At 38.5% G+C, this 26,044-nt stretch overlaps 1 protein-coding gene across 1 annotated transcript in view; it reads left to right on the top strand.

Annotated features, from left to right (window-relative positions):
• The window catches only part of SVEP1 (sushi, von Willebrand factor type A, EGF and pentraxin domain containing 1), a 186,845-nt gene extending 164,979 nt beyond the window's left edge, over positions 1–21,866 (top strand). Inside the window, exons 42-48 of the mRNA XM_043453918.1 lie at positions 561–734; positions 1,896–2,072; positions 6,847–7,017; positions 8,214–8,309; positions 10,074–10,169; positions 15,905–15,998; positions 20,411–21,866. Coding sequence (XP_043309853.1) covers positions 561–734; positions 1,896–2,072; positions 6,847–7,017; positions 8,214–8,309; positions 10,074–10,169; positions 15,905–15,998; positions 20,411–20,432 — 830 coding nt within the window. The 3' untranslated portion in view covers positions 20,433–21,866. The remainder of the gene's footprint in view (positions 1–560; positions 735–1,895; positions 2,073–6,846; positions 7,018–8,213; positions 8,310–10,073; positions 10,170–15,904; positions 15,999–20,410) is intronic.
• Positions 21,867–26,044: the final 4,178 nt, after the last annotated feature.

Raw genomic sequence — 26,044 nt, 5'->3', positions numbered from 1 at the left:
GATAATAGCATTTTTTTTTTTTTTTTTGGTGCATGATCAAAAGTGAATGTATGTACAGAGGAGGGAAGAGGGGACCAAAAAGGAAACATGTCTGAAGTAGGAAACTGCTATGGTGGGGGCTTCCCTGGTGGCCCAGAGGGTAAAGCATCTGCCTGCAATGCGGGAGACCTGGGTTCAATCCCTGGGTCGGGAAGATCCCCTGGAGAAGGAAATGGCAACCTACTCCAGTACTCTTGTCTGGAAAATCCCATGGACTGTAACCTACCAGGCTTCTCGCAGAGAGTCTGACATAACTGAGCTACTTCTCTTTCTTTCTTTCTTTATGGAGTTGGTGAGGGGATTGTTTCCATTTTGCAGTAGGTTTAATTCAAACTACAGTGATAATGGTTTGTATAGCTTCTATCTCTGGAATGCAAGATAGTAATAGAACACTCTATGTGAATCCTATTATTCTCTGTGGTTTTTTCTTTCTAAATTATCAAATAAGTGATATAAAATCCTTGTATAAAGAAGAGGGTTGGGAGAATCATTTAAGATGAGGCTTTGCTTTTTCTTCATAGAGATCATGTGTGAAGCTCCACTTGAGTTTCTGAATGGGAAAGCTGAAGTTGAAAACAGTACCGCTGGGCCCAACGTGATATATTCCTGCAACAGAGGCTACAGCCTTGAAGGGGCGCCCGAGGCTTCCTGCACAGAAAATGGGACTTGGAGCCTCCCTGTTCCTCTCTGCAAACGTGTGTGTTGACCGTAGGAGGGGTTTAAATCAGATTCAGTTTCCCCGGATGTCTAGAACATAGTAGAAACTCCATTGACAAGTGAGATTGGCCCAGAGAAAGAAATCTGTGCATATCCAAGCTGAATACTATGGGGTATTTTAAAAATCAACTGTATTATATAAAATAGCCTGTCTGAGAATCAGCTTTCATAAGATTCCTTGGATGAGTACAAGTCTAAAACACTCACAGAAAATGCAACTTAATTTTAAAAAATTGACATAAATGTATAATGAATTACATATGATAGGAGTGATAAAAGAAAATATATATAATGTTCAATATTAATATAATAAAGTAAACATAAATATAGTGTATGAAGATAATTAGCTATAGCCACTGGAATGAAAACAGTATTCCCAAGCAAGGTATAAATTGAGAAGACTCTAGCTATTTTAAGTATTACAACACATTAATCAAACCTTTAGAATTCAGCTGACACCCTTCTTACTCACAAAGACTTCATTTGTGCCCATTGAAAATTAGAAAAACTGAAATTGCGTGAAATTGGTGTTGATATGTGCATCACACTCTTACACTAAAAGCAACACTTCCTGCATTTCCTTCAAACCCATAGAAAAATGAGTTCATTTTTACCAAAAAGCCTGAGAAACTCTATAATTTAAGTGCTGATGCTCTGATAGAGTAGTGTGGGTCTAAAGTTATATTCAGCTCTCTGAGAAATGTCTGACTTTTCTCTGGCCCATCCTTCTGAAGGATGTTCAGTAAAAGAAAGTACAGGGACAATGGGTAGCATTCATCCCATGTTCCTAATAGGCTTCAAATATGAAGGGGATGTTTGATATACTCCTTGGTTTCTAGCACAGCTTTGGTTTCCCTGGGGAAGGGCTGCAGTTGTGAAGCATTTAATTTGCCATCTTAGAATTTTAGGACCATGCATTAGTGTTTGAAGAGCTTGATGTTTTCAGATCTTACCTATTTTATCCTGACAAATAATTGCATGGGGATGCAAAATAAGTCTATTTAATGTTTGAAGTTCTATGTTTTGAAGCCTCATATGTCATCACTGGGAACTCTGGCAGAGTTCACACTCTGCCTTCAAAGAAACAAACTAAAAAAGGAGAGAAAATATCAATAAGAATTTTCCTTTCTTTTTAACAGCAAATCCATGCCCTGTCCCATTTGTGATCCCTGAGAATGCTGTGCTTTCTGAAAAGGAGTTCTATGTTGATCAAAACGTGTCTATCAAGTGTAGGGAAGGCTTCCTGCTCCGGGGCCAGAGCACTATCACCTGCAACCCTGACGAGACGTGGACGCAGACAAGTGCCAAATGTGAAAGTAAGTGGACACGTGGGAGCCAGTGAGTTTACTTAGTGGGGAATGAAATTTTCTCATCTTCCTGAGATTATTTTCAATCAAGTAACTTACATGTATTTCAATCAAGTAACTTACAAATATTTAGATCTCTGTCTTATCATGGTCATCAACTTCTGTGTTGCTATTTAAAAAAATTTTTTTATTTAATTTGAACTCCAAACATAAAGAGAAACTTACCAGAACTAGGCTAAAACCTGCCTGACCAGGATTCACTGAATAGATTTTCAAATCACACTTTTCTAGGAATGGGCAGGATGTTAAATCTAAAATACAAATTTTTCTCTGCATTGTTGAGTCTCTAAACTATCCATTAATGGGCTTTGGAATACAAAATTTATTTCACAGTAGTTCTCCAACTTCAGCAGATAGCAGAACCATCTAGCAGGCATGGTACAAACAGAGCCCACCCTAGAGTATCTGACTCAGTAGGTCTGGAGTGAGCCCTGAGAATTTGCAATTTTAACAGTTTCTCGGGTGTTGCTGATGGCAATACTGCTGGTCCTAAAAACACAACTGGAGAACCTGTGGGCTAGCACTGTGTTGATACATAACAATCTGGCAGCCTCTCTTGCAGCCTTGTGACAATTCTCGACATGTCTTTGTGGGTTTTTTTTTTTTAATATTTTAATATACATAAGCATTTGCTGTTTTCTTTTTTCTTTTTCTTTTACTTATACATAATTTATCCCTCCCGCTCCTTTCCCTTGATGACTTGGATAACCTTGATTAACCCTGCCTTAACCTGGATAACCACAGTGCTGTGGTCATTCACCTAGAGCCAGACATCCTGGAGTGTGAAGTCAAGTGGGCCTTAGGAAGCATTACTATGAACAAAGCTAGTGGAGATAATTAAATTCCAGCTGAGCTGTTTAAAATTCTAAAAGACAGTGCTGTTAAAGTGCTGCACTCAATATGTCAGCCGATTTGAAAAACTCAACAGTGGCCACAGGACTAGAAAAGGTCAGTTTTCATTCCAATCCCAATCGTATTCTTGGGCAATGCCGAACAATGTTCAAACTACTACACAATTGCACTCATCTCACATGCTAGCAAGGTAATTCTCAAAATCCTTTAAGCTAGGCTTCAGCAGTATGTGAACTGAGAACTTCCAGATGTACAAACTAGATTTAGAAAAGGCAGAGGAACCAGAGATCAAATTGCCAACATTCACTGGATCATAGAAAAAGCAAGAGGGTTCCAGAAAAACATCTGCTTCATTGACTACACTAAAGCCTTTGACTGTGTGGATCACAACAAACTGGAAAATTATTAAAGAGATTATTAATGAGAATTATTAAAGACCACCTTACTTACCTCCTGAGAAACCTTGTGTGCAGGTCAAGAAGCAACTGGACATGGAACACAAACTAGTTCAAAATTGGAAAAGAAGTTTGTCAGTGCTATATACTGTCACCTTGCTTACTTATATGCAGAGTACATCATGTGAAATGTTGGGAATGAATGAATCATAAGCTGGAATCATAAGCCAGAACTATCGACAACCTCAGATATGCAGATGATACCACTCTAATAGCAGAAAGTGAGCAATTAAAGAGCTTCTTGGTGATGGTGAAAGAGGAGATTGAAAAAGCTGACTTAAAACTCAGCATTCAAAAAACTAAGATCATGGCATCTGCTCCCATCACTTCATTGCAAATGGAGAAAAAATGAAAACAGTGGCAGGTTTTATCTTCTTGGGCTCCAGAATCACTGAGGACAGTGACTGCAGCCATGAAATTAAAAGACACTTGCTCCTTGGAAGAAAAGCTAGGACAAGCCTAGATAGCATATGAAAAAGCAGAGACATCACTTTGTCAACAAAGATCCATATAGTCAAAGCTATGGCTTTTCCAGTAGTCATGTATGGATGTTAGAGTTGGACTATAAAGAAAGCTGAGTGCCAAAGAACTGATGCTTTCAAAGTGTGGTGCTGAATAAGACTCTTGAGATTCCCTTGGACAGTAAGGAGAGCAAACCAATCAATCCAAAGGAAATCAGTCCTGAATATTCATTGGAAGTACTGATGCTGAAGCTCAGTACTTTGGCCACTTGATGCGAAGAGCCAACTCGTTGGAAAAGACACTGATGCTGGGAAAGATTGAAGGCAGGAGGAGAAGGGGATGACAGAGGATAAGATGATTGGATGGCATCACCAATCAGTGGACATGAGTTTGAGCAAATTCCAGGAGACAGTAAAGGACAGGGAAGCTTGGTGTGCTACAGTCTATGGGATTGCAAAGAGTCAGACACAACTAGCAACTGAATAACAATTCCTTTCCCTTTAGTGACTGTAAAATTGTTTTCTGTGTCTGTGAGTCTGTTTCTGTTTTGTAAATAAGTTCATTTACACCCTTTTTTAAGATTCCACATATAAGCAATATCATATGATATTTGTCTTTGTCTGACTTCGCTTAGTATGATAATCGCAGGTTGATGCAAATGGCATTATTTCATTCATGGCATTATTCCATTATTAATAATAATGGCATTATTTTGTTCATTTTTTTTAGAACTCTTGATACTTCTTAACACATGTAATGCATCTTTCCTGTCCAATATCCTACCCTCCTGGGTTTGAATTCTATCCTCCAAATGTCCTAATCCTCAACTTAGGCTGGTGCCCTAACTTCTTTAATTTTGGAGTTCTCATCTGCAAATAGCACCAGAAATTCATATCTTATAGGTTTGTTTTTAAAAAATAAATTAATTGATATATATTTATGATATTGCTATCTCCTGATAGAAAGCATAAAATAATCCCGAAACCCTGAATTTCCCACTAGCAGCCTACTGCAGCATTAGAATTTTGATTTTACTTCAGCAAAGTGTTTATCATACTTTTAGCTGGAGTTTTGGGTCCCAAATCCTTATGAAATCTATCCCCAGTTAAGTGAAAAGAACTAAGTATGTATAAGCCAGACTGTCTAGGCTACTTTAAAGCCATTAGCCTGAACTAAAGTGAGCCAAGTGGCCTGATTCTACCCGCATATCCTCACGTTGGTCTTGGCTCCCAGAGACTTACTACTCAGAGCACCGGAAGCAGCAGCAAGGAGGGACATGCCTTTATTACAAATGTCCTTTCAGTGCATGCTTAATTACTCCTCAATATTCTTGAGAAGATCAGGGGTTGCCTAGGAGAGGAGACAGTTTCCACAGTTGTTTGTTATCCTCAGTCCCTCTTTTGCATTTTCTATTAGACAGGAGGTCTGTGGCTTAGAACAAATATCCTTCCTGAGACCGAATTAGCCACCTTCCTCATCCTTTTCACCTCATCCTGCTATTTATCACTACAAATCAGTGATTAAAATTCAGTGGGCATGACACTCTCCTGGGGAGAGTATGTAAGATACAGACTCATAAGCCAGAAAGCCCAGAAGTTTGCATTTTTAATAAGAATCCAAGCTGATTCCCACATAGGTGGCCTGAAACCTCTGCCTTGATAACCACCTCTATAAACCACCCAGCAGCTCACTGTTATCTCTGTACCTACTGTTCCTCTAACCTGGGAGCCATAGTCCTCTGATTGACTCAAGCTTTACAGTCTAGTCCAAAGACCATTGTCACTGACAACCACCTAAGCATAATTAGTTACACTGACCTCAATTTTCTGCAGTATGGTAACCAGGCCTCTGATACAGCTGTTTTTAAATTATATGACTATATTTCTTTGTCCATCTTCACCCATTTGTTTGAGCAAAGGTACAGCATTTTCTTGGTTTATTTCTTTCTAGTTTCTTGTACACAGTAGGCATGAATACATGTTTATTTGATATGTGACTGATTGAATTAATGTTTTTAACTACCTTAGAAGGAAAAGAAAATTTAGAAGAATCATAAAAATTGATCATGGCCTCTGGCAAGTTTTTAAATAGTATTATGTCCAGAAAGTGGCCTTTTAAAAGCCAGTTTATGAAAACTCATCTAAAAGTTAGCCTTGTACAAACTGAAAATGGATGAGAATCCTGGCTCCAATCCAGCCCTTGTTGTGTGAGGCAGTACAGAACAACTCTGGTTATCTAGTTTATCCCCATAAAATTCTCAAAGCAAAATTAGTTATAAACATTTTTATTTAAATATTCAAAGCATACACTTTTAAAAGAGAGGATTATCCTTCAGTCCTACATATTCCAAAAGAAGAGGGTCACTGCTTATAGTCTTGAAAAGAGGGAAACTAATGTGAAAGCTTGAATTTCATAAACCCCATCAAGCTGTGTAAATGGAGTTATCTTTAGGTTAGAGACAATATTCATTCCTTTACTCATTTTTCAAATATTTATTGAGAGCCCATTGCATCAGGCACTGTTCTAGGCACTGATAAAACAGCCATGATGGTATCTGTAGTCTTGCAATTCGTGATCTTTAAAGTGATAAGCTGTAAATAATCCGCATGCTACGACTCTTCTTATTTGATAAGCTAAGCATCCTGCATTGAAATTCTTATTTCTCTTTGGTGAGGTATAAGAAGACAAGACTTCCTGCCTTGAGTATAAAATACCTCAGCTTCAACATATGAATCAGAAGGCAAAACCTTTGATCTTGTACATCAGATTTTTCTAGAGAGCAGCAGGTGATGCTTTTAGTCTCTGGTGTCTTTTAGATTTAATGTAGTTAAAAAGGTTACCTTTGTGTATTTTATCTTTCTTCTTTAAGTCTTAGAGGTGAGACTATGCTCTCTCTTCTCCACTGGCTGGGTTAGTATCGCAAGCTTATTTTTTGTTTGTTTATTTTCCTATAGAAATCTCCTGTGGTCCACCAACTCACGTAGAAAATGCAATTGCCCGAGGCGTACATTATCAGTATGGGGACATGATCACCTACTCCTGTTACAGTGGGTACATGTTGGAGGGTTCCCTGAGGAGTGTTTGCCTAGAGAATGGAACCTGGACATCACCTCCTGTCTGCAGAGGTAAGGAGATATTTGAATGGTTAGTTATTAGTGAAGCTGTAGGAAAATGTATATGGAAGTCTGATGTGGCCAACAACTAGTAAGCATGCTATTTTATCTTTCCTTGGCTTTCAGTTTTCTCTTATCATATGTGTTATTTTCCTTAACTTTACCAGTTGGAGTTTTGAAAGCTTGCACATAGACCTTTGGCCCAGTACCTGGCCCCTTCCTGAGTCAATGACACCTTAAGCAAGTCTCCTCTCCAGATCTTGGGAGTGTTCTCCAGTCCCTAGGCAGAGCTGTGTCATGACTGGGTCATGAGGTCAACCTCCTGGACACTCAGGTGTTTCAATACAGATACCAGTTCTAACCAACCATCCTTAGCGGACCCCTGTGCCCCATAAGGAATGAGGCCCCATATGGGATCCTATCGTGACTAATATAGTACATTTTAAAATCTTTTAAGGAGCTTCCACATTGTTCTCTGTTGTGGCTGTGGCTGTTTACATTTCTACCAGCAAGGTAGAAAGGTTTCCTTTTCTCCACACCCTCTCCAGCATTTATTATTTTAGACTTTTTGATGATGGTCATTCTGACCAATGTGATACCTCATTATAGTTTTGATTTGCATTTTTCTAATAACTAGGGATATTGAGCATCTTTTCATGTGCCTGTTAGCTCAAAGGTTGTAAGAAAATATGCAAACTCCTCTTGAGAGGGGTGCTGAGGAGCTACCTCCTTAAGAAATAGCTCGTGTCACTTAAAGTCAGAAGTCAAATGAGAGTTGTGTGTCTGTTTACCTGTTTATTTCTTCACTTCTTTAAGATAATGTGGAACACTGGCAGCACCAGAGAGCTATTAGCTATCAAAGGCTTCCTTTAAGAGAATTTTCAAATCTCCTAGAAAGGCATTTCCCCTGTCCAGATAAACGGAGACAATCTTTTATATAAACCACTTTGTTCTCTTTTGCCCTGAATCCCCAAACTACTAAAATGTTTGATAGTTATAATCTCAGAACTACCCAAACTTGTTTATGTCCCTCCTGAGCCCCTCATGTTCATCCCCAACCAAATCTTGAAACTGGGTTTTGTTTCTCTTCCTTAAGACTTGATTCAAGGAAATAACTCTGAAATGTAAATGATCAATCCTATTTTCTGACAACCAGCCTTGCCTTTCCTAATTCCCTAGATGTATGACCCATCCTGCTTGTTTTCCAGCTGTCTGTCGATTCCCATGTCAGAATGGAGGCATCTGCCAACGCCCAAATGCTTGTTCCTGTCCAGACGGCTGGATGGGTCGCCTCTGTGAAGAGCGTGAGTCTGTCCTCATATCTTACAAGTTGTGCCCTAAGATTTTACTTTGAGTTCCGATGGTTTGCCTGGAAGCTGCCAACTTAGGGGCATTACTAGGAACTGGCTTCACCAGTGGCAGGAATTCTCTTGCTTAAATCCCATGACAGACCAACAAAGGTCTGAGAGCTGATTTATATATGTCATTTAGTTGCAGAAGATCTAGAATATTACAGACCTTGAAAATACAGTTATCAAGCTCCATCTAAGGCCATCTCAACCTGCCTACTGGCACAGATTTCCAAGAACTTTCTTGGGAAGGAGCTTATAATAAAGGGTTGGTTTCCCAACCTTGGTCTCCCTTTATCTCAAGTCCATTTATGTTCTGTGCAGCTTCTTGCTAGATTAGTATAAATTCATGGTGTTGCATAAAATTGTACTTTGCAGGTAAGATAGGGAGCCCATCATTCATTAAGGGTAGCTCTTTCCAATTAAAAAAAATAAATTGGTACTCCAGTAGCTATACAATGCTTGATACTTTAATACAGAATTTCAGTCCTCAGGAAAAAATACATTTAAATTTGAGTTTCCAGGAGTATGTGAAAAAGTGGTTTTAATTTTTTTAATATCTAAACTATACTTTGTTTCAAAATCTCTAAAAATACATACACATGGATAAAATTATTGGGAGTATATTAATCACATTGAGTCATTGATATGATGGCCATTGGTCTATATCAGTTTTTCCTAAGGCCAAGCATTTTATTAGAAATTCTGAAACTTTTTAAAGTGTAAGTATTTCAACTAATGTAGAAAGGAAAATATACAATGGAAATCAGTTTAGGCTGCTAATAGCTCACCAAAACAAGTGTTCTCACAGTCATTCAGAAAGAAGAGAATTTTTCCTTCTACTTCTCCCCAGTCTTACCTTCCTACTTAGGGCTTCCACATGTGACCTGCTAGAACACCAAGGATCACGACAGGCCTGGCTTAGTTCGCTGAACATGTGCCTGTAGGGCATTAGATCAGGGCTTCCCAGGCTTTCCTGTGCTTACAGACCCCCTGGGAGAGGGTCAGTACAGCTTCTGATTTGGTAGATCCAAGACAGGACCTGAGATTCTGCATTTCCAACTAAGTCCTATGTAATGCCAGTGCTTTGGTCTTGAGAACCATGCTTTGAATACCAAGTCAGTAGACAGTCTCACTTCTTTTAAACAGATAATGCCTCTTTACGGGAGCTCAGTGATTTCTAGTAGGAGAACTGATTGCCATGGAGAATGTCAGGGAGGCCAGATTCAGTCACCATTAGGCCTCGGCTCCAAGGAAATAAAGGGTGGCAGCTACTAACGTGTTACCCACACCAGCCCACGGAAGAGCTTATCTGACTGCATTTTCATGTTTAATTACAGCCAAGAAGAGAACCTCAAGGCAGCCAAACCCTCTTAGATCATTTTATGTAATTTGTAATGGAAATTTGAAATGATAATAAATGAAAAACATTCTGCTTATTTTGTGAAGAGAAAGCAAAGCACTTAGCAGGCATCGATTTTGGTGTGTCCTCTCGGAAGAGTGCATTTGGCGTTGGAGTCATTACACGAGGCTAAGGGTCCAGATTGACTTTCTGGATTGTGTTTTCCCAATAATACTGATTAATAAACACAGCATATACGGGAAAGTTATCTAGTGGGTCATCTAAGGTTTTATTCCTCCTGGAAAATATCTTTTGAAAACTCTGATCATATCTGAGTGTGTGGGTTTTGATCCAATCTGTTTTGATCTCCTTTCTAGCGATCTGCATTCTTCCCTGTCTGAACGGTGGTCGCTGTGTGGCCCCTTATCAATGTGACTGCTCACCTGGCTGGACAGGGTCCCGCTGTCATACAGGTAGGCATCCTGTCAGAGTTGGTTTTCTTGGTGACTGGACTCCATGAAACCCTAGAGAACACCAATGAGTGTGACTCAGATTCAGAGGTGGTTAAGTCCAAAGGGTATCGGGGTTTCTCACGAATTCCTCAAGACGGTCCCTTGAATGGTGGTCTCAATGCTCAACCTATGTCTGCCTCAGAGACACCTCTCAGGGTTGTATGACAAATAAGCGCATCAGAGGTGACTCATTTGTCAGCCTTCTTCATGTCATTTGCTCTGTTTTGCAGAATTAGAGAAAAAATAATGCAGAAGTTCAGAAGAATATTTATTTACATCTCTATGAAGCTAAATCACTAAATTGGTAGTAACTATTTAGAATGAACAGGCTCTAAATAAATACAATTGAAGTTAAAGTGAAATAACTCAACAAGAGATGGTTCCTTATCATGGAAGACAGTAACACACTGTTGTTGATTTAATTGGTGATAAACCTGTCCTCATAGCAACCCATGCTCAAATACCTGCCTATCCACTATACTTTGCTATCTGTTTAATTGCTTAATTTTGATCTTTCCCTGCCCTCACTAGATTATATGCCACTGGTGGGCAGGGATATTTGTGATCTTTATATTCTCAGTAGCTAGCATAGTGCCCACATATGATAGGTTTTTCAGTAATTGTCTAAATAATCCAGCAGTCTAAAATGATAGGGTTTTTTACCTTTTTAATGTCCTAATTGTCAGGCAACTGTTAAAAGCATAGAACTCACTGTATTTATTTTGTGTTAACTCTAACCCTTATTGTTCCTGTTGTAAATAATATTTATACCACTTCCTAGTGAGGTTAATTGTAAAACAGAGCAGGCCAACTGACACCAGAACTTGTCACGAACTCTAAGGCTCAAATGACTATATAATTTAGCCTCCAAACTGGGAGGTTTTGGAGGATGAAAGGGGCAGTATTAAGAAGCAAGTCAGGGAAATGGGAGTCAAAGTTGTAAAAACGCCAAAGCAGATGTGCAGCCACCCCACATAAAGCTGAAAGTGAGCCATCTATGAGTATAGGGAAGGAAAAATGTAATACTGGAGGCTAAATTTGAAGCTTTTATTTGAAACTCTTTTTTTTTTTTTTGCATTTCTCCATTTTTATTTTCATCAGAGAAAAGGCAGACTTCAAATGAAATGGTACAGTGGTTGACTCCTGATAGTATTATCATTAGCGCTCTATTGTAAACCTTGTTGATTTTCGAGTACCATAGGTGAGCTTTGGGTGGTGTAGGAACCCGTGACATTTCACTCTTGTATTAAAAGTTTAATATGTTATGTATCTTGCTGTATCAGCGGGCTCAAAACTTTCACTAAAGTCTCAAGCCTGTAACACCCCTTAAAATCTGATATCACCATCCCATGTCCTCACTCATTATTTAAACTTTTTATGGAAAACACAGACAACTTTTAGATTACTTTAATGCCTTACATTGGTTATGACTGTTGTTTATAGAGGAGAGGAACCAATTTGAAATACCTCAAGAAAAATTGGGAAAAACAAAATGAAATAAAAATAAAAAGTAGGGCTAGGGCAAGGGGTATTTGACAGTCTTAAAGTAATGTTTCGTATTTCTTTATCACAAATCAACCTTGATTTTTTTTTAACTTTTTATTTGTTTGTTTATTATTTTGCTACGCTGGGTCTTGGTCACTGTGCGGGCTTTCCTTTAGTTGCCGCAAGCGGGGACTACTCTCTAGTTGCGGTGCTCCGGCTTCTCATTGAAGTGGCTTCTCTTCCTGCGGACCACAGGCTCTAGTGGTCTACTTGGGCTTCCATAGTTGCAGCTCCCAGGCTCTGAAGCATGGCCCAGTAATTGTGGTGCACAGGCTTAGTTGCCCCTAGGCACGTGGGATCTTCCCAGATCAGGGGTGGAACCCATGGCTCCTGCATTGGCAGGTGGATTCTTTATCACTGAGCCATCAGGGAAGCCCTAGCCTTGATATTTATCTATATTTCTCATGCATACAAAATTGAACCTACCTGCAAACCAGCTTTGCCCTTTCCCGGGCATCTTACCTCTATAGGTGTTGGCAGCATGCTTCCAGACAGAGACACTCTCAATTCTCCCTCCCCCTTCATCTACCAGTATCAGCACTCCTTTCTGTTCCTTCCCACTCCATATCTCTTGCATCCTACTCTATCTCCACTATCACCAGCTAGGGGAAGACCTTTCCTCTGGATCACTGCCAGAGTCTACTACTTAATCTTCCCATTTCTATTTCCAAAATAACACCATTACACACAGCTCTGGGCATATCTTTGCCCCGTTTAAGAACCTGAGATGGTTGCTTGTTGTCTCTACGTCCAGCCCAGATTCTTCTGCCTCCTGAGGTGCTGCATGGACTGGTACCAACATACCTGATACACTTACTTCCCTTCCTGCCAGTCACATCTTGTCCCCTGAAGACGTGGCTATTCCTATTCAGACTCACCTCCGAAGCCCTGCCTAAGTTTCCTGTTATCCCTAAACTTGCTCTCTACCACGAAAATCTGTTTTCTAACATTCCATCTCTATAGATATTACATGGTTAGCTAGAACCATGCCATTTAAGGATCTTTCCCAGTCACTCAACAGTAAAGAATCCACCTGCAATGCAGGAGATGCAGGTTTGATCCCTGAATCAGGAAGATCCACTGGAGGAAGAAATGGCAACCTACTCCAATACTCTTGCCTGGAAAATCCCATGGACAGAGCCCAGCGGGCTAAAGTCTAGAGGGTCACACAGAGTCAGACACGACTCAGGGACTAAACACACACAGTTGCCATTCAAAGCTCAGTTAATCTGGTTGACTTGTATTTCTTTTAGTTCCTTAGCTCCCTGACATTAAGCACCTTACTGACATGAGCCATACAGTCTTTTATGTTTTTCAATTTTGCTGCAGCTACCTCAGCAAAGATCCCATTTATATCCATTAGGTATTAAACCTACAAAAGGGTATAAAACAGGAGATCTTGCTCTCCAGAATCCAGCCTAGAAAAGAAGAAAGGATGTAGTAGGCCTATAGCAGAATGGCCTATAAGTATGGAGGTATACTATATAATGATTGGAGTCATTAAGTATAGTAAGTGTAAGTATATACTTATATAAGTATACTTGTATATACTTACAAGTATATACTCCAGTCATAAGTATAATGACTGGAGGCTAATTGAACTCTCTACATGATCAAGGGTAAAATGAGTAAACCACCCAAATGTAAAGTGAGGTTGCTCAGTCGTCGACCCAGGGATCGAACCTGGGTCTCCTGCATTGCAGGCAGGCACTTTACGGTCTGAGCCACCAGGGAAGACCCAGTAGATGTTCAAAAAAGGCTCCACAAGCGTAGAATCAAAGGAAGAGCAAGAGAAGTCCCCAGGTGGAGCTCATTCCAGACAAAGGCATAGAAGTGTAACACAAACTTGATCAGCTAACTAGAGCCAGAGCAAGCGGAAGCCATAGAGGCAGTGGAGGGGTGTGGCCGGAAGTGGAGTATAAAGCTAGGCAGAGCCAGATGACGAAGTGCAGTGAGTACTTAATTATGGCTTCTGAGCCACAGAGGCTGTTAAAGGGACTTAAGCAGGAAAATCATGTGATTAGATATTCTTTTAGAAAAATTACTTTGGGAACAGTACAGAAAAGGGCAAAAAGCAAGACTTAAAAATAGACTTGTTAAAGACTTATCCCAGCCTGAATTGGCAAGATGTAAAGAATCTGCCTGCAGTGCAGGAAACCTGGGTTCGATCCCTGGATCGGGAAGATCCTCTAAAGAAGGGAAGGGCAGCCCACTCCAGTCTTCTTGCCTGGAGAATCCCATAGACAGGAGCCTGGCGGGCTACAATCCAGAAGGTCCTAAAGAGTCGGACATGACTGAGTGACTAACACTTTCACATTCAATGAAGTCTAGAGAAATGGTGACCGAAAAGGATAGATTTGAGAGAAGATAGATGAATCAACACTACCTGGTTATAGATTTATTGTGGAAATAAAGGTCTAAGGGGAGCCACGGTTGATATTTCCAGTTTAGGCTTCTGAGTGGAAGATGGTGCCATTTGCTGAGACAAAGAACCCAAAAGGAAGAGCTTTGAAGGTACAGATAAGGAGTTAAGGAAGGACAGGCTGAGTTTGAAGATACAGATAAAGAGTTAAGTAAGGACAGGCTGAGGTTGAAGGTACAGATAAGGAGTTGAGAAAATACATGCTGTGGAAGAGGAACTGGCGACCCATTCCATTATTCTTAGGTGAAAGTACCTTACTGTCCATGAGGTCGCAAAGAGTTGGACATGACTGAGCACGCATGCATGCATGCACAAAAACACACTGAGTTGGAACATAGAAGGGAGAGGTCTGACAGGCAATTGGATGATGTATGTTCCCAGAAGATACACTACATTGAAGATAGGTATCAGTCATCACTGGAAAACTTTCGTGGAGGGGAAAAAAGAAGTCTGTGCAGAAGGTGGCATGAGAAGGTGCCCAGAATGGAACACTGGGGTCACCCATGTTATAGGAAAGGAGGAAGGTGTTAGGCTTTTACATGGAGAAGTGAAAAATAATAATGTAGAAAAATTCTTAGTACAGTCAGTTACTGCTAAATCATCATACTCTTGAAAAGGAGTGATTTTTTAATATTAGCAAGCAGCTATGGCGAATTAGTTGTAGACTATTGAGTTTTATTTTTGCTATTCTTGACCCGGCTTCATTTCATAATTTCCTTTTGGTTATATTGCAAATATGTGCATTTTGTTGGCTTGCTTGTCAAGAAAGTTCACCAAGAGCAAAGACTGGTGTGTTTTCATTCTTATCCTCTCTCAATGCTTATCAAGTGCCTGGATTGGTGATGTTTTCCCTATATTTTACGAATAAGTGATAAAGAAGTGATATTTCTTCCTCTCTCACCAAAGATGAGTTTTTCATCTGGGGAAGCCTGCTTTTCCAAGTTATAATGAGACTAACATGTTTCTCATTTCCAGCTTTCTCCAAACAGGCATCTTATTTTTTTCTTTGATACATTAAACTGGCTGGTCTTCATCTGTTTTTAGTGTCCTTAGGATTTTTTTAACAAGTAGATTCATGGAGAAGAGTTTGACCCTGAGACTATGGACCTGTGAGAAAGATGACTGTACAGTAAATCTCCCAGTTTTCACTCAGGGTTACATCAGTGGCTCATTTTTAACTCGACCCCAGGCTCTGTAATTCCAATTCAAGTTGGTAAAAGCCATGAAATAAATTTCCTAGCAAGCGCAAAGGGCTTTTGAATCATTTGTTATGTTAGCCAGTCTATGTGCCTAATCTAGTGTCATAAGAATTAACATCTGATATAATGACTTCATCAGTCATAGAGTTCATTACTGGCTGTCTCAAGAGCTTGACAGTCTCATTGAGCATATGAATAATTTTCAGTTCAAAACAGTGTCAAAATTAGTTACCTAAATCAGGATTAAAGAAGAGCAAAATTAGTGGACTCGGAGTTATCAGCAAAGGTTTCAGTATGCAGGTAGAACTTAAGCTGGGATTTAAATATAAAGATCAATTCTTGCTTGGAAGGACAGAGGGAGGTGGTACCACATAATAATGTGAGATCGAGCAAACTGGCAGGATGCAGTCCATGAGGAATGGTGGCGGCTGGAGCAGAAGGCAGAGTCAGATCTTATTCTGCGTGTCTTCATGAGCATCTTCATGATTGCTAAGTGTTCATTAAGTAAATGCATGAATTTTTCATCCCAGCTGTCTGCCAGTCTCCCTGCTTAAATGGTGGAAAATGCGTAAGACCAAACCGATGCCATTGTCTCTCGGCATGGACAGGACATGACTGTTCCAGGTAAGACAACCAAAAACTACTGTTTATCTACAACATGAGAAGACTGAAGTTCAGGTTAAGTTGTCCCAACAGCCAGAAGATATCTCAGGTTTGAAGGTAAGCATTTTGTATCCAGAAATATCCATTTTGAGATTTGAACTAAAGCCAAATGAAGAAGTATTAGTTAATATTTGACAGATAAAACAATGATTTCTCAAAAACACACATTTATTACAGCACAAATAATAAAATTGAAACAACATAATTTTAGAGGATTAGCATAGCCTCTGCATGAGGACGTGCAAATTTGTGAAGTTTTTTGACAAAGCAAAGAGCTTAATTAAACAAGTTAACGACTTCTTGAATGGTAGATTGCACCCTTCATAAGAAAGAATGCAAATGATAAACTCAGTATGTTTTACTGATATTCATTTGCATTCCTATTTATAATACAAATAGCATTGAAATTGATGATAAGGACCATTTATTTTTAAAGTCAATTATTTTTCCATATTTTTTACAGTATATACAGTCAGTATTTAATGGACTACAAGAAAATTTATGTAAAAATGTGTTCTAGGAATTGATTTCTCATTTGTAACCAGATAAATATCATAGTTGAGAAAAGATTATCACAAAAATAAATCGAAGAAAAAAGTTCGAAAGTTTAAATATCATAAACTTTTTATTGAAGTGTAATGGACATACAACATTATATTAGTTTAGTATATTACTATAACATAGTGATTCAATACTTCTATATGTACATATTGTGCAGTGCTCACCACAGTATAGTTAACTATGTAAGTCCACATATGTAGTTATAAAAATTTTTTTCTTGAAATGAGACCTTTTAAGATCTACTGCTCTTGGCAACTTTCAAATGTGCAGTACAGTATTATTAATTATAATTGCCATGTTATATATTCTATTCCCATAACTTATTTATTCTATAACTGGAAATTTGTGCCTTTTGGCTCCTTTCACCCAGTTAGCCCAATCCCCCACCCACCTCTACCTCTGGCAACCATCAATCTGTTCTCTGTATCCATAAGTTTGGTCCTGGTTTTTGTTTTAGATTCTACATATAAGCAAAATCATACTGTATCTGTCTTTCTCTTTTAGACTCATTTCACTTAGCCTAATAACCTCAAGGTCCATCCATTTGTCACAGTTGACAAGATTTCATTCTTTTTATGGCTTAATAATATTCCATTGTGAGGTGTGTGTGTGTTTATAAAGAAAATTTTCTTTATCTGTTCATTCATCGATGGGCACAGGCTGTTTCCATGTCTTGGCTACTGTAAATAATGCCAATGAACATGGGAGTGCAGACATCTTTTCCAATTAATGTTTTCATTTTATTCGGATAAATACCCAGAGAGTTGCTGGATCACATGGTAGTTATATTTCAAATCTTTTGAGGAAACTCCATAATATTTTCTACAGTGGCTGCACCAATATATACTCCCATCAGTAGTGTACAAGATTTCCTTTTCTGTACATCTTCAACAATCCTTGTTATTTCTTGCCTTTCAGATAATGACATCTCATTGTAGTTTTAATTTGTATTTCCTGATGGTTAGTGATGCTGAATATCTTTTCGTATACATCTGTAATTTCTTTACGTAGTTTGAACATTAATCCCTATATATGGTTTGCAAATACTTTCTTTTATTCAGTAGATTGTCTTTTCATTTTGTTGATGCTTTTCTTTGTGGTGCAGAAGCTTTTGGGTTTGATGTGGTCCCACTTCTTTATTTTTGCTTTTGTTGCCTTTGCTCTGATGGCAAATCCAAAAAAAAAACCATACCAAGGCTGATGTCAAGGAGCCTATGACCTATGTTTTCTTCTAGGAGAAAGAAGAAGTTATGGTAACTTCTTTTACCATAAGTTAATTGACCATATATATGTGGATTTATTTCTGGGTTCTGTATTCTGTCTCATTGATCTATGGTCTGTTTTTTATGCCAATACTGTATCATTTTGATTACATACTGCATCATACCATTGATAAAATATTTTCAATATTACACCATTGTCCTCATAAATATTGCAGTGTTGGAATATTACCATCTCTATTTTAAAATTTTAATATACATCATTATATTACATCCCTTAGATTTGCATTATGTACATTTACTTATATATTACAGGAATCATTGGAAAAAATGAGTATTTCCATATTTATTTTTTAAAGTGAAAAATTCAGTTAACTGAGAAGAATATTTCTTTTTTTCATGTCCTTTTACTTAATTTTGATTGGACAATTAAAGTCAACTTGCCAAGACAAAAATCTATTTACATATAAACTTAATTGATGAAAATATCTGTCTCATGCCAATGAATTTCTTCATATCATCTCAAGTATATGCATCTCTGCAGAGAGAAAAAAAATTGAACCCTAAAGGACAAATTTGGATTGTACAAGTAGATTTAGAAGCTTCTAACATAAAAATGATAGTTTTACCTGAGAGCAGAGTTGAAAGAACTTAAGAAAATGAGAATCAGACTGGAGAGGATTTCTGGGGAAATAAAGAGAGCAAAGAAAAGAAAAAACAAAGATAGAAACAATAAGGATAGTGACTCAAAAAGGAACAGGAAGTATTTGTAACATTATTTAAAGCTTTATGTTTCAACTACTTCATTTTACAGATAAATAAAGGAAGCTCAGAGTTTGTGTGGTTCCCTAATATCAAAATACAATTGACCCTTGAACAAAACGAGTTTGAACAGCATGAGTCCACCTATATATAGATTTTTTCCCAATAGATCCATAATATAGATCTACACAGTCTTCAGTTGGCTGAATCTGTGGATGTGGAACCACAGATACAGAGGACCAACTGATTGTAAAATCATCCACCAATTATTGACCACTCAGAGTGTCCGCTCCCCTCACCTCCACATTATTCAAGAGTCAACTACCCCTATAGGAACTTTTTCTTGACCAGAGGATGTCAAGAAAGAACTTACTTTATAAACAATAAAATGCTATTAATAAAGGTAATAAAATCTAGATTTTTTTTAAGTTCAAAAGCTTGATAAAGGAATCCAAAAAAAAATAATAATAATGCAAATTCAAGGAAAGGTCAACCCAGAAGACCCAGCAGCCCCCCTCTCCTTATACTGTGATGGATTTTTCTAGGAGACCTATATTAGCTAGGACTCTCTTATTGCAACTCCAAGTGGCTTAAGCAAAGAAAGCAATCTGTTATCACAATAATGGGACCTCATATGGAACCCCATACATGGGTTGGCTGAGCATGAGGACAAACAGACTGAGGACTTGAAAGACATCTGAAGCCTCTCCCCTCCCATCTCACCTCCTGTCTCCAACATCTTCTCCATCCTCCCGCTGCAGAATGGTTTCCTTTGCTATTCATTTCACGTGGAAGGACCCCACTGCCCACAGAAATAGTGTGCTGACCCATTTTAAAGCTGCAGGAGAAGAACTCATTAGCCCAGATTGATTCAAGGGCCCATGATGGATCAGTCCATGGTGACCCTAGGTTGGATTATTCTAATGTGAAAGTTCATTTTGCTAAAACTTTTACCATGCCTTTGGGTAAAGAGTGGAAGAGACTGGCAATTCATTGATGAAAGAGATGGAGAGAAAGCTTTTCTGGGAAATCAAAACAATAAATGTTTACACATACTTTCTTTCTCTTCCACAAGATTGAGTGCCTTAAAAATTGTCTCCCTCATACTTAGTAAAGACAGAAAAATTAATGCTCATGGTAAAGAACCCACTGCCAATGCAGGAGACGTAAGAGATACGGGTTTGATCCCTGGGCTGGAAAGATCCCCTGGAGGAGGGCATGGCAACCCACTCCGATGTTCTTGCCGGGGGAATCCCGTGGACAGAGGAGGCCGGCAGACTGCTGTCCGTAGCGTCTCACAGAGTCAGAGACGACTGAAGCGACTTAGCACACACAGCTGGTTGACCGAGCAGTTTTCAGGCATCGTGACAGCTGGTGGAGAAATACCCTGTGGCATTCCATTAAGACCCTCAATCTGTAGCCTTCTCTCCTGATGAATCATTCCCAAATTGTTCAGTCCTCAAGGAAGATACTGTGTTTCCTCTGACTATGCACAGAAAATGGATCCTAAACAAATACCGTAAATAAAAACCATAGACAGTTCATGCTGTAGGAGACCTTTAGGTTCACGAAGTCCAAAGCCCTCATTCTGCAGATGAGCAGGTTATCAGACAGGAAACTAGTGACAGAGCCAGGGCTCAAACTCCACTGTGCCGTGTACATTAGTACTTTTTCTCCGTGTCCCTTCGTTTTCTCAAGGAATGACCCCCATCCATCCAAACCACATCACAGATGATGCCCAGGTATCTGAGACTTTCAGTTGTGTTTTAATCAGCCCCCATACAGCTGTTCCCCCTTTCTTTACTGTTGAATCTTTGTTTTTTGTTCTAGGAAAAGGAGGACTGGGTTTTAACCACCGCACAACCAACCAGCTCTCCTAAAATGCAGGATCATCTCTTCCTGGCAGTCCTGGACATCGCACAATTTACGTGAAGACTTTCCAACACGGTGCTGGGTCTTGTCTCGTTTCAGTCAACTTGTTACTTTGGGTTGACCTTTTATTTTGTGTTATAGTTTGTTATTTCTTGTGACATACCTTCTTACATGTTTCCATTTTTAAATATGCCTGTATTTTCTATATAAAAATATATTAAATAGATGCTGCTCCACTCTGACAAAATGTACATACTCTGCTGTCTATTGGAAGGTTCCTGGTATACATTTTTATTCAGTTACTTAAAATGATTTTTCAATTAAAATATATTTTGCTACTAAATAATGTTTTGCCAGTAGTGCCATTTTGTGAGGGAAAACAGGATTCATGATTGGTGCCACTAGCATGTTATGAGATTACATGCAATGTACTGAGAAATTACAGTAAAGGAGACCCCTTCATGGTAGATCCATCATGTCTACAATATACGTAACAGTAGAAGTTTCCTTTTATTCAATCAGAAAGTAACTATTGGACCCACTATCCTCCATGCAAAACACTGTTCTAGTGCTGAGGGCAGCCTGACTAATTCCTTCTCCAGCATTTGGAAAGCTATGGGCATCAACCTAGTGGATGGGGGGAAAAAAATAATGACCATGGTTCACAAAATAAAGTACTTCACTTCCTTCTCTAAGCTGGAATAAGAAATGCAAGAACTGGAAGATTAACAGAGAGCCTATTTCTGGGTCATAATCCCACCACTCACTACTTTGGGAGAAAGGAGATCGGAATAACACAACAGAAAAGGGGAAAGGAAAAGGCAAATGGGGAAAATTGCAACAATTGTGCTCCTGGCTCCACCTGCAAAAAAAAAAAAAAAAGGACTGAGTTTGCCTAAGGCAGAGCTGAGCTGCCCCTCAATTCCCACTGCTTCCCCCTAAGTCCATCACCATCCTTCTACCAGGATAAAGATTTTCTCAGACTTTGCGGGGGCAGGAAGCCACAACACTGGATTTTGTTTAAAATAGGAAAATCGCAGTCAGCTCATCTCATCCTTTGGAGAACTGCTTCCACACAAGGCATAGCACACAGTGTAACACTGTGAAGAGACGCATGGTAAAGATCTTGGCTGTCCGAGTGGTTCTCTTCTCCGTCTTCTCTTCTGTCAGCCATTGATTCCTCTTCCTTCTTTCTTCCGACAGTCATCCTCTGGACCAATCTTCCATGCTTATGAGTATTCCTTTTATTTAATTGATGCCCCCATCGATTTCCAAACTATGTTGATTTTTGTCATTTATAATTATAAAACTATCAAATAAAATCCAAAATCTAAATAATAGAAAGCAAGGTGGTACCAGAAATTTTAAGCTAGGGAAAGCTACTACACTTAAAAGCAAAACTCATTTCTGAAAATGTACCTACCATGGAAAATTTGTATTGGGTTAGTTTGAATAGATTAAAAGATCTATACTTGACAGTAAGTTATATTAGTTGCATTATGCAGACCGGACAAGGAAGTAAAGCACCATACGAGTGAGGTTTGCAAATGATATGAGGCTCTACATAACTGAAAATGTGATTCACAGGGAAATAAAAGCAGTTGAAAAAAATCTTTTTTAATTTATTGTGATATAGTTGATTTATAATGTGTTAATTTCTGCTGCGTAGCAAAGCGATTCAGTTACGTGTATGTGTGTGTGTGCATGTGCGGGCACGTGTGTATGCATGCTCAGTCATGTCCAACTCTTTGTGATCCCATGGATTGTACCCACCTGGCTCCTCTGTCCAAGGAGTTCTCCAGGCAAGAATACTGAAGTGAGTTGCCATTTCCTACTCCAGGAGATCCTCCTGACCCAGGAACTGAACCTGTGTCTCTTGCGTCTCCGGCATTGGCAGGCAGAATCTTTAGCACTGCACCACCTGGGAAGCCAATATATATTTATGTAGTATATGTTTATATGTTGTATATATATGCATATACTATATATATATATATAGTGTATATATCTTTCATACTCTTCTCCATCCTGGTTTATTACAGGATTTTGAATATAGTTACCTTTGGTATACAGTAAGACCTTGTTGTTTATCCATTCTATACATGATAGTTTGCATCTGCTAGTCCCAAACTCCCCGTTCATCCCTACCCTACTCTGCCTCACTGTGGCAACCATAAGTCTGTTCTCTCGTCTGTCTATGAGTCTGTTCATTTGTGTCATGTTTTAGATTTTACATATATGTGATATCATAAATTTTTCTTTTTCTGACTTCACTTAGTGTGATAATCTCTAGGTCCATCCATGTTGCTGCAGTGGCATATTTCATTCTTTTTTATGGCTGAGTAGTAGTCTGTTTTATACATGCCACATTTCTTCATCCATTCATCTGTCGATGAACATTTAGGCTGTTTCCCTGTTTTGGATTTTGTAAATAGGCTGCTGTGAATGTAGGCATGCGTGTATCTTTTTGAATTATAGTTTTTCCTGGGTATATGCCCAGGAATGGGATTGCTGGGTCATATGACAACTTTATTTTTAGTTTTTTGAGGAACTTCCATACTATTTTCCAAAGTGGCTGTACCAATTTACAGAATGATGTTATTTTTTAAGCCTTTAGTACTAAGTATATTCACTGTGAACTCTTCAATTTCTAAAAAAAAATGAAGTAAGGGTGTTTGTCCAGTATTAAAATCTGTAGGAATTAAAATGGTGCATTCTGGATTGAGAAACATGAAAACAGCAGTGTGAAAGTGTATACCTACAAGTTTGAATATTCTACTTAAAAACTCAGAAGTCATCAAGAAAGCATCAACAACCAGTGAAATTTTTGTTGTATTAGAAAGTTAAGTTACTGGCATTAGACAGTTGGTAAAAATTTGAAAATCTTTTAATTTGTATTCTCACCACATAAAAATAAATTCAAGGTGGATTGGGGGTTAAATATTGATTATCTAAAAAAATTTAAAGACTTAAAATAATCTTCTAGTTCAGAAGTTACAGAGAAATTATGGTAGGAATAATAGATTTGATAGCATAAATAAATAGGAAGTTTGGGCTGTCATTCAAAAAATCATAACCAACATGGAGAGATAGAGAATCCCTTGGTGGTCCAGTGGTTAGGATTCTGCTTTTTTTTATTTATTTTGGCTGCACTGGGTCTTTGTTGCTACCTGGTTTTTCGCTAGTTGCAGTGAATGAGAGCTACTCTCTAGTTGTGATGCTCAGGCTTCTCATTGCGGTGGCTTCTCTTATTGTGGAGCACAGGCTTAGTTGCCCTGAGGCATGTGGGATCTTCCTGGACTAGGGATCGAACCCGTGTCTCCTACATTGGCAGGCAGATTCTTTACCACTGAGCCACCAGGGAAGCCCATGGACTCTGCATTTTTTACTACCAAGAGTTTGGATTTGATCCCTGATCAGGGAACTAAGATCCCACAAGCCAAGCAGTCTGGCCCAAAAAAAGAGGGGAAAAAGGACATAAAATGGAAAGATATATTTTTATGACAGACCAAATAGTAATCTTTATTATAATGGTTTTATTATATAAGTTGAAAAAAATTTATGGAACTGCAGAACTCAACTCACCAAAGAAATGCCGTATATTCACATGTGTGTGAGAAAAAGTTTAACCTCAAAAATACGGAGAAAACATTTTTTATATCAGATTAGCAGTGACTTATTTTTAGTGTTAATAAACAGTGCTAGCAAGCATGGGATAAAACAGGACATTTTATATATTGCCAGTGAGAGTGTAAATCAATATAATAATTTTAGAAAGCACTCTGATCTGTATCTCTAAAAGTATTTTTATATGCTTTGAGCTAATAAAACATAAGTGTTAAACATAATAAAGCTCATCACAGAATTATTACTGGTGAAATGTGGACATAGATGAAAGTCCCAATAAAAAACTCTATGCTACCTCAAGCACAATTCTCAATCATATATTATACCAGCCTTCAAAAAGAATGCAATAACATGGAAAATGTATGTAGTGTAAAAATAAGTGAGGAAAAGAGGAAGATATAAGATTTTCTACATTCACATGGTCAAAAATCTACAAAAATAATGCAAAATGAGGATGAAAAGGAAAATGTCCGAGGTCACAAAATTTTACGTATTGTAATTTGAATTAAAACTCAGATATGCTGGCCTTAAATACCTGTGTTTTATCACTGTATTCAAAGACTGCTTCTTAACTTTGGAACATCCATATGGCAAACATAAAACAGTTAATGATAACAGATAAAAACAAATTCAACAGTCCATGATAGTCAAATAGGATATGGTTTTTTGTAGCAAGAATGAATAATTTGTCCAACTATAGTAAAATTGCTCCTACTGTATATCATAGGGACGTCAAGTACTAAAAGCTATATGATCATTTCAATAGATGTAGGAAAACCTTTCAGAAAAATTTAATATCGTTTTTTAAAATATTTATTTATTTATTTGGCTGAGCCGGGGTGTGCAGGACCTTCAGTCTTTGTTGTGACATGTGGGATCTTGAGTTTTGTCCTGTGAACTCTTAATTGCACCACGCTGGATGTAGTTCCCTGACCAGGGATCAAACCCAGGCCCCCTACGTTGGGAGCATGGCGTCTTAGCCACTGGATCACCAAGGAAGTCCCTCTATTTTTAGCAATCTCTAAAGCTCAGACTAGAAAGATGATGTAAGAAGCAGTAGAAGCTGAATAGTAAATTAACCAAAGTCAGTGGATTAAGGTGTACTATGAACAGATAGATTTTAAGTTCCTGTAGTTTTCTCAAAAAAGACAAAGTATGTAGCAAAACCAAATGTGGTCAAAAGGAGACAAAAAAGAAAGGCTAACCTTGGGAACCTTGAAGATATTATGCTAAGTCAAAGAAGCCAGACACAAAAAGCCCTATAGTATCAGATTCTTTTTATATGAAATGCCCAGACAGACAAATCTATAGAGAAGATGAGGGAGGAGAGAATGAAGAGTAATTGCTAATAGATACAGGACTGATGAAATTCTCTGCCATTAGACAGTGGTGATAGCTACACAACTTTATGAGTATGCTAAAAACCTCGGAAGTATATACTTGAAATTTTTTTTAAGTAAAATTTTAAAGGACCCACACAGTAAATATGTTTCACTGCAAAAATGTGGAAGCTTCTCTCATAAGTTGAAATTTAACACAAACTGCATTGTAAAACCAAGCAGAAATATGGATGACAAAATAATAATGCTCTAAAATATTGGTTCCATCACTTCATGGGAAATAGATGAGGAAACAATGGAAACAATGTCAGGCTTTATTTTTTGGGGCTCCAAAATCACTGCAGATGGTGATTGCAGCCATGAAATTAAAAGACGCTTACTCCTTGGAAGGAAAGTTATGACCAACCTGGATAGCATATTTAAAAGCAGAGACATTACTTTGCCAACAAAGTAGTCAAGGCTATGGTTTTTCCAGTGGTCATGTATGGATGTGAGAGTTGGACGGTGAAGAAAGCTGAGCGCTGAAGAATTGATGTTTTTGAACTGTGGTGTTGGAGAAGACTCTTGAGAGTCCCTTGGACTGGAAGGAGACCCAACCAGTCCATCCTAAAAGAGATGAGTCCTG

Source organism: Cervus canadensis, chromosome 30 (assembly GCF_019320065.1).
Source record: "Cervus canadensis isolate Bull #8, Minnesota chromosome 30, ASM1932006v1, whole genome shotgun sequence".
Taxonomy (NCBI): domain Eukaryota; kingdom Metazoa; phylum Chordata; class Mammalia; order Artiodactyla; family Cervidae; genus Cervus; species Cervus canadensis.
The sequence above is the reverse complement of the archived record's forward strand: the minus strand, read 5'-3'. Positions and strand labels throughout refer to the sequence as shown.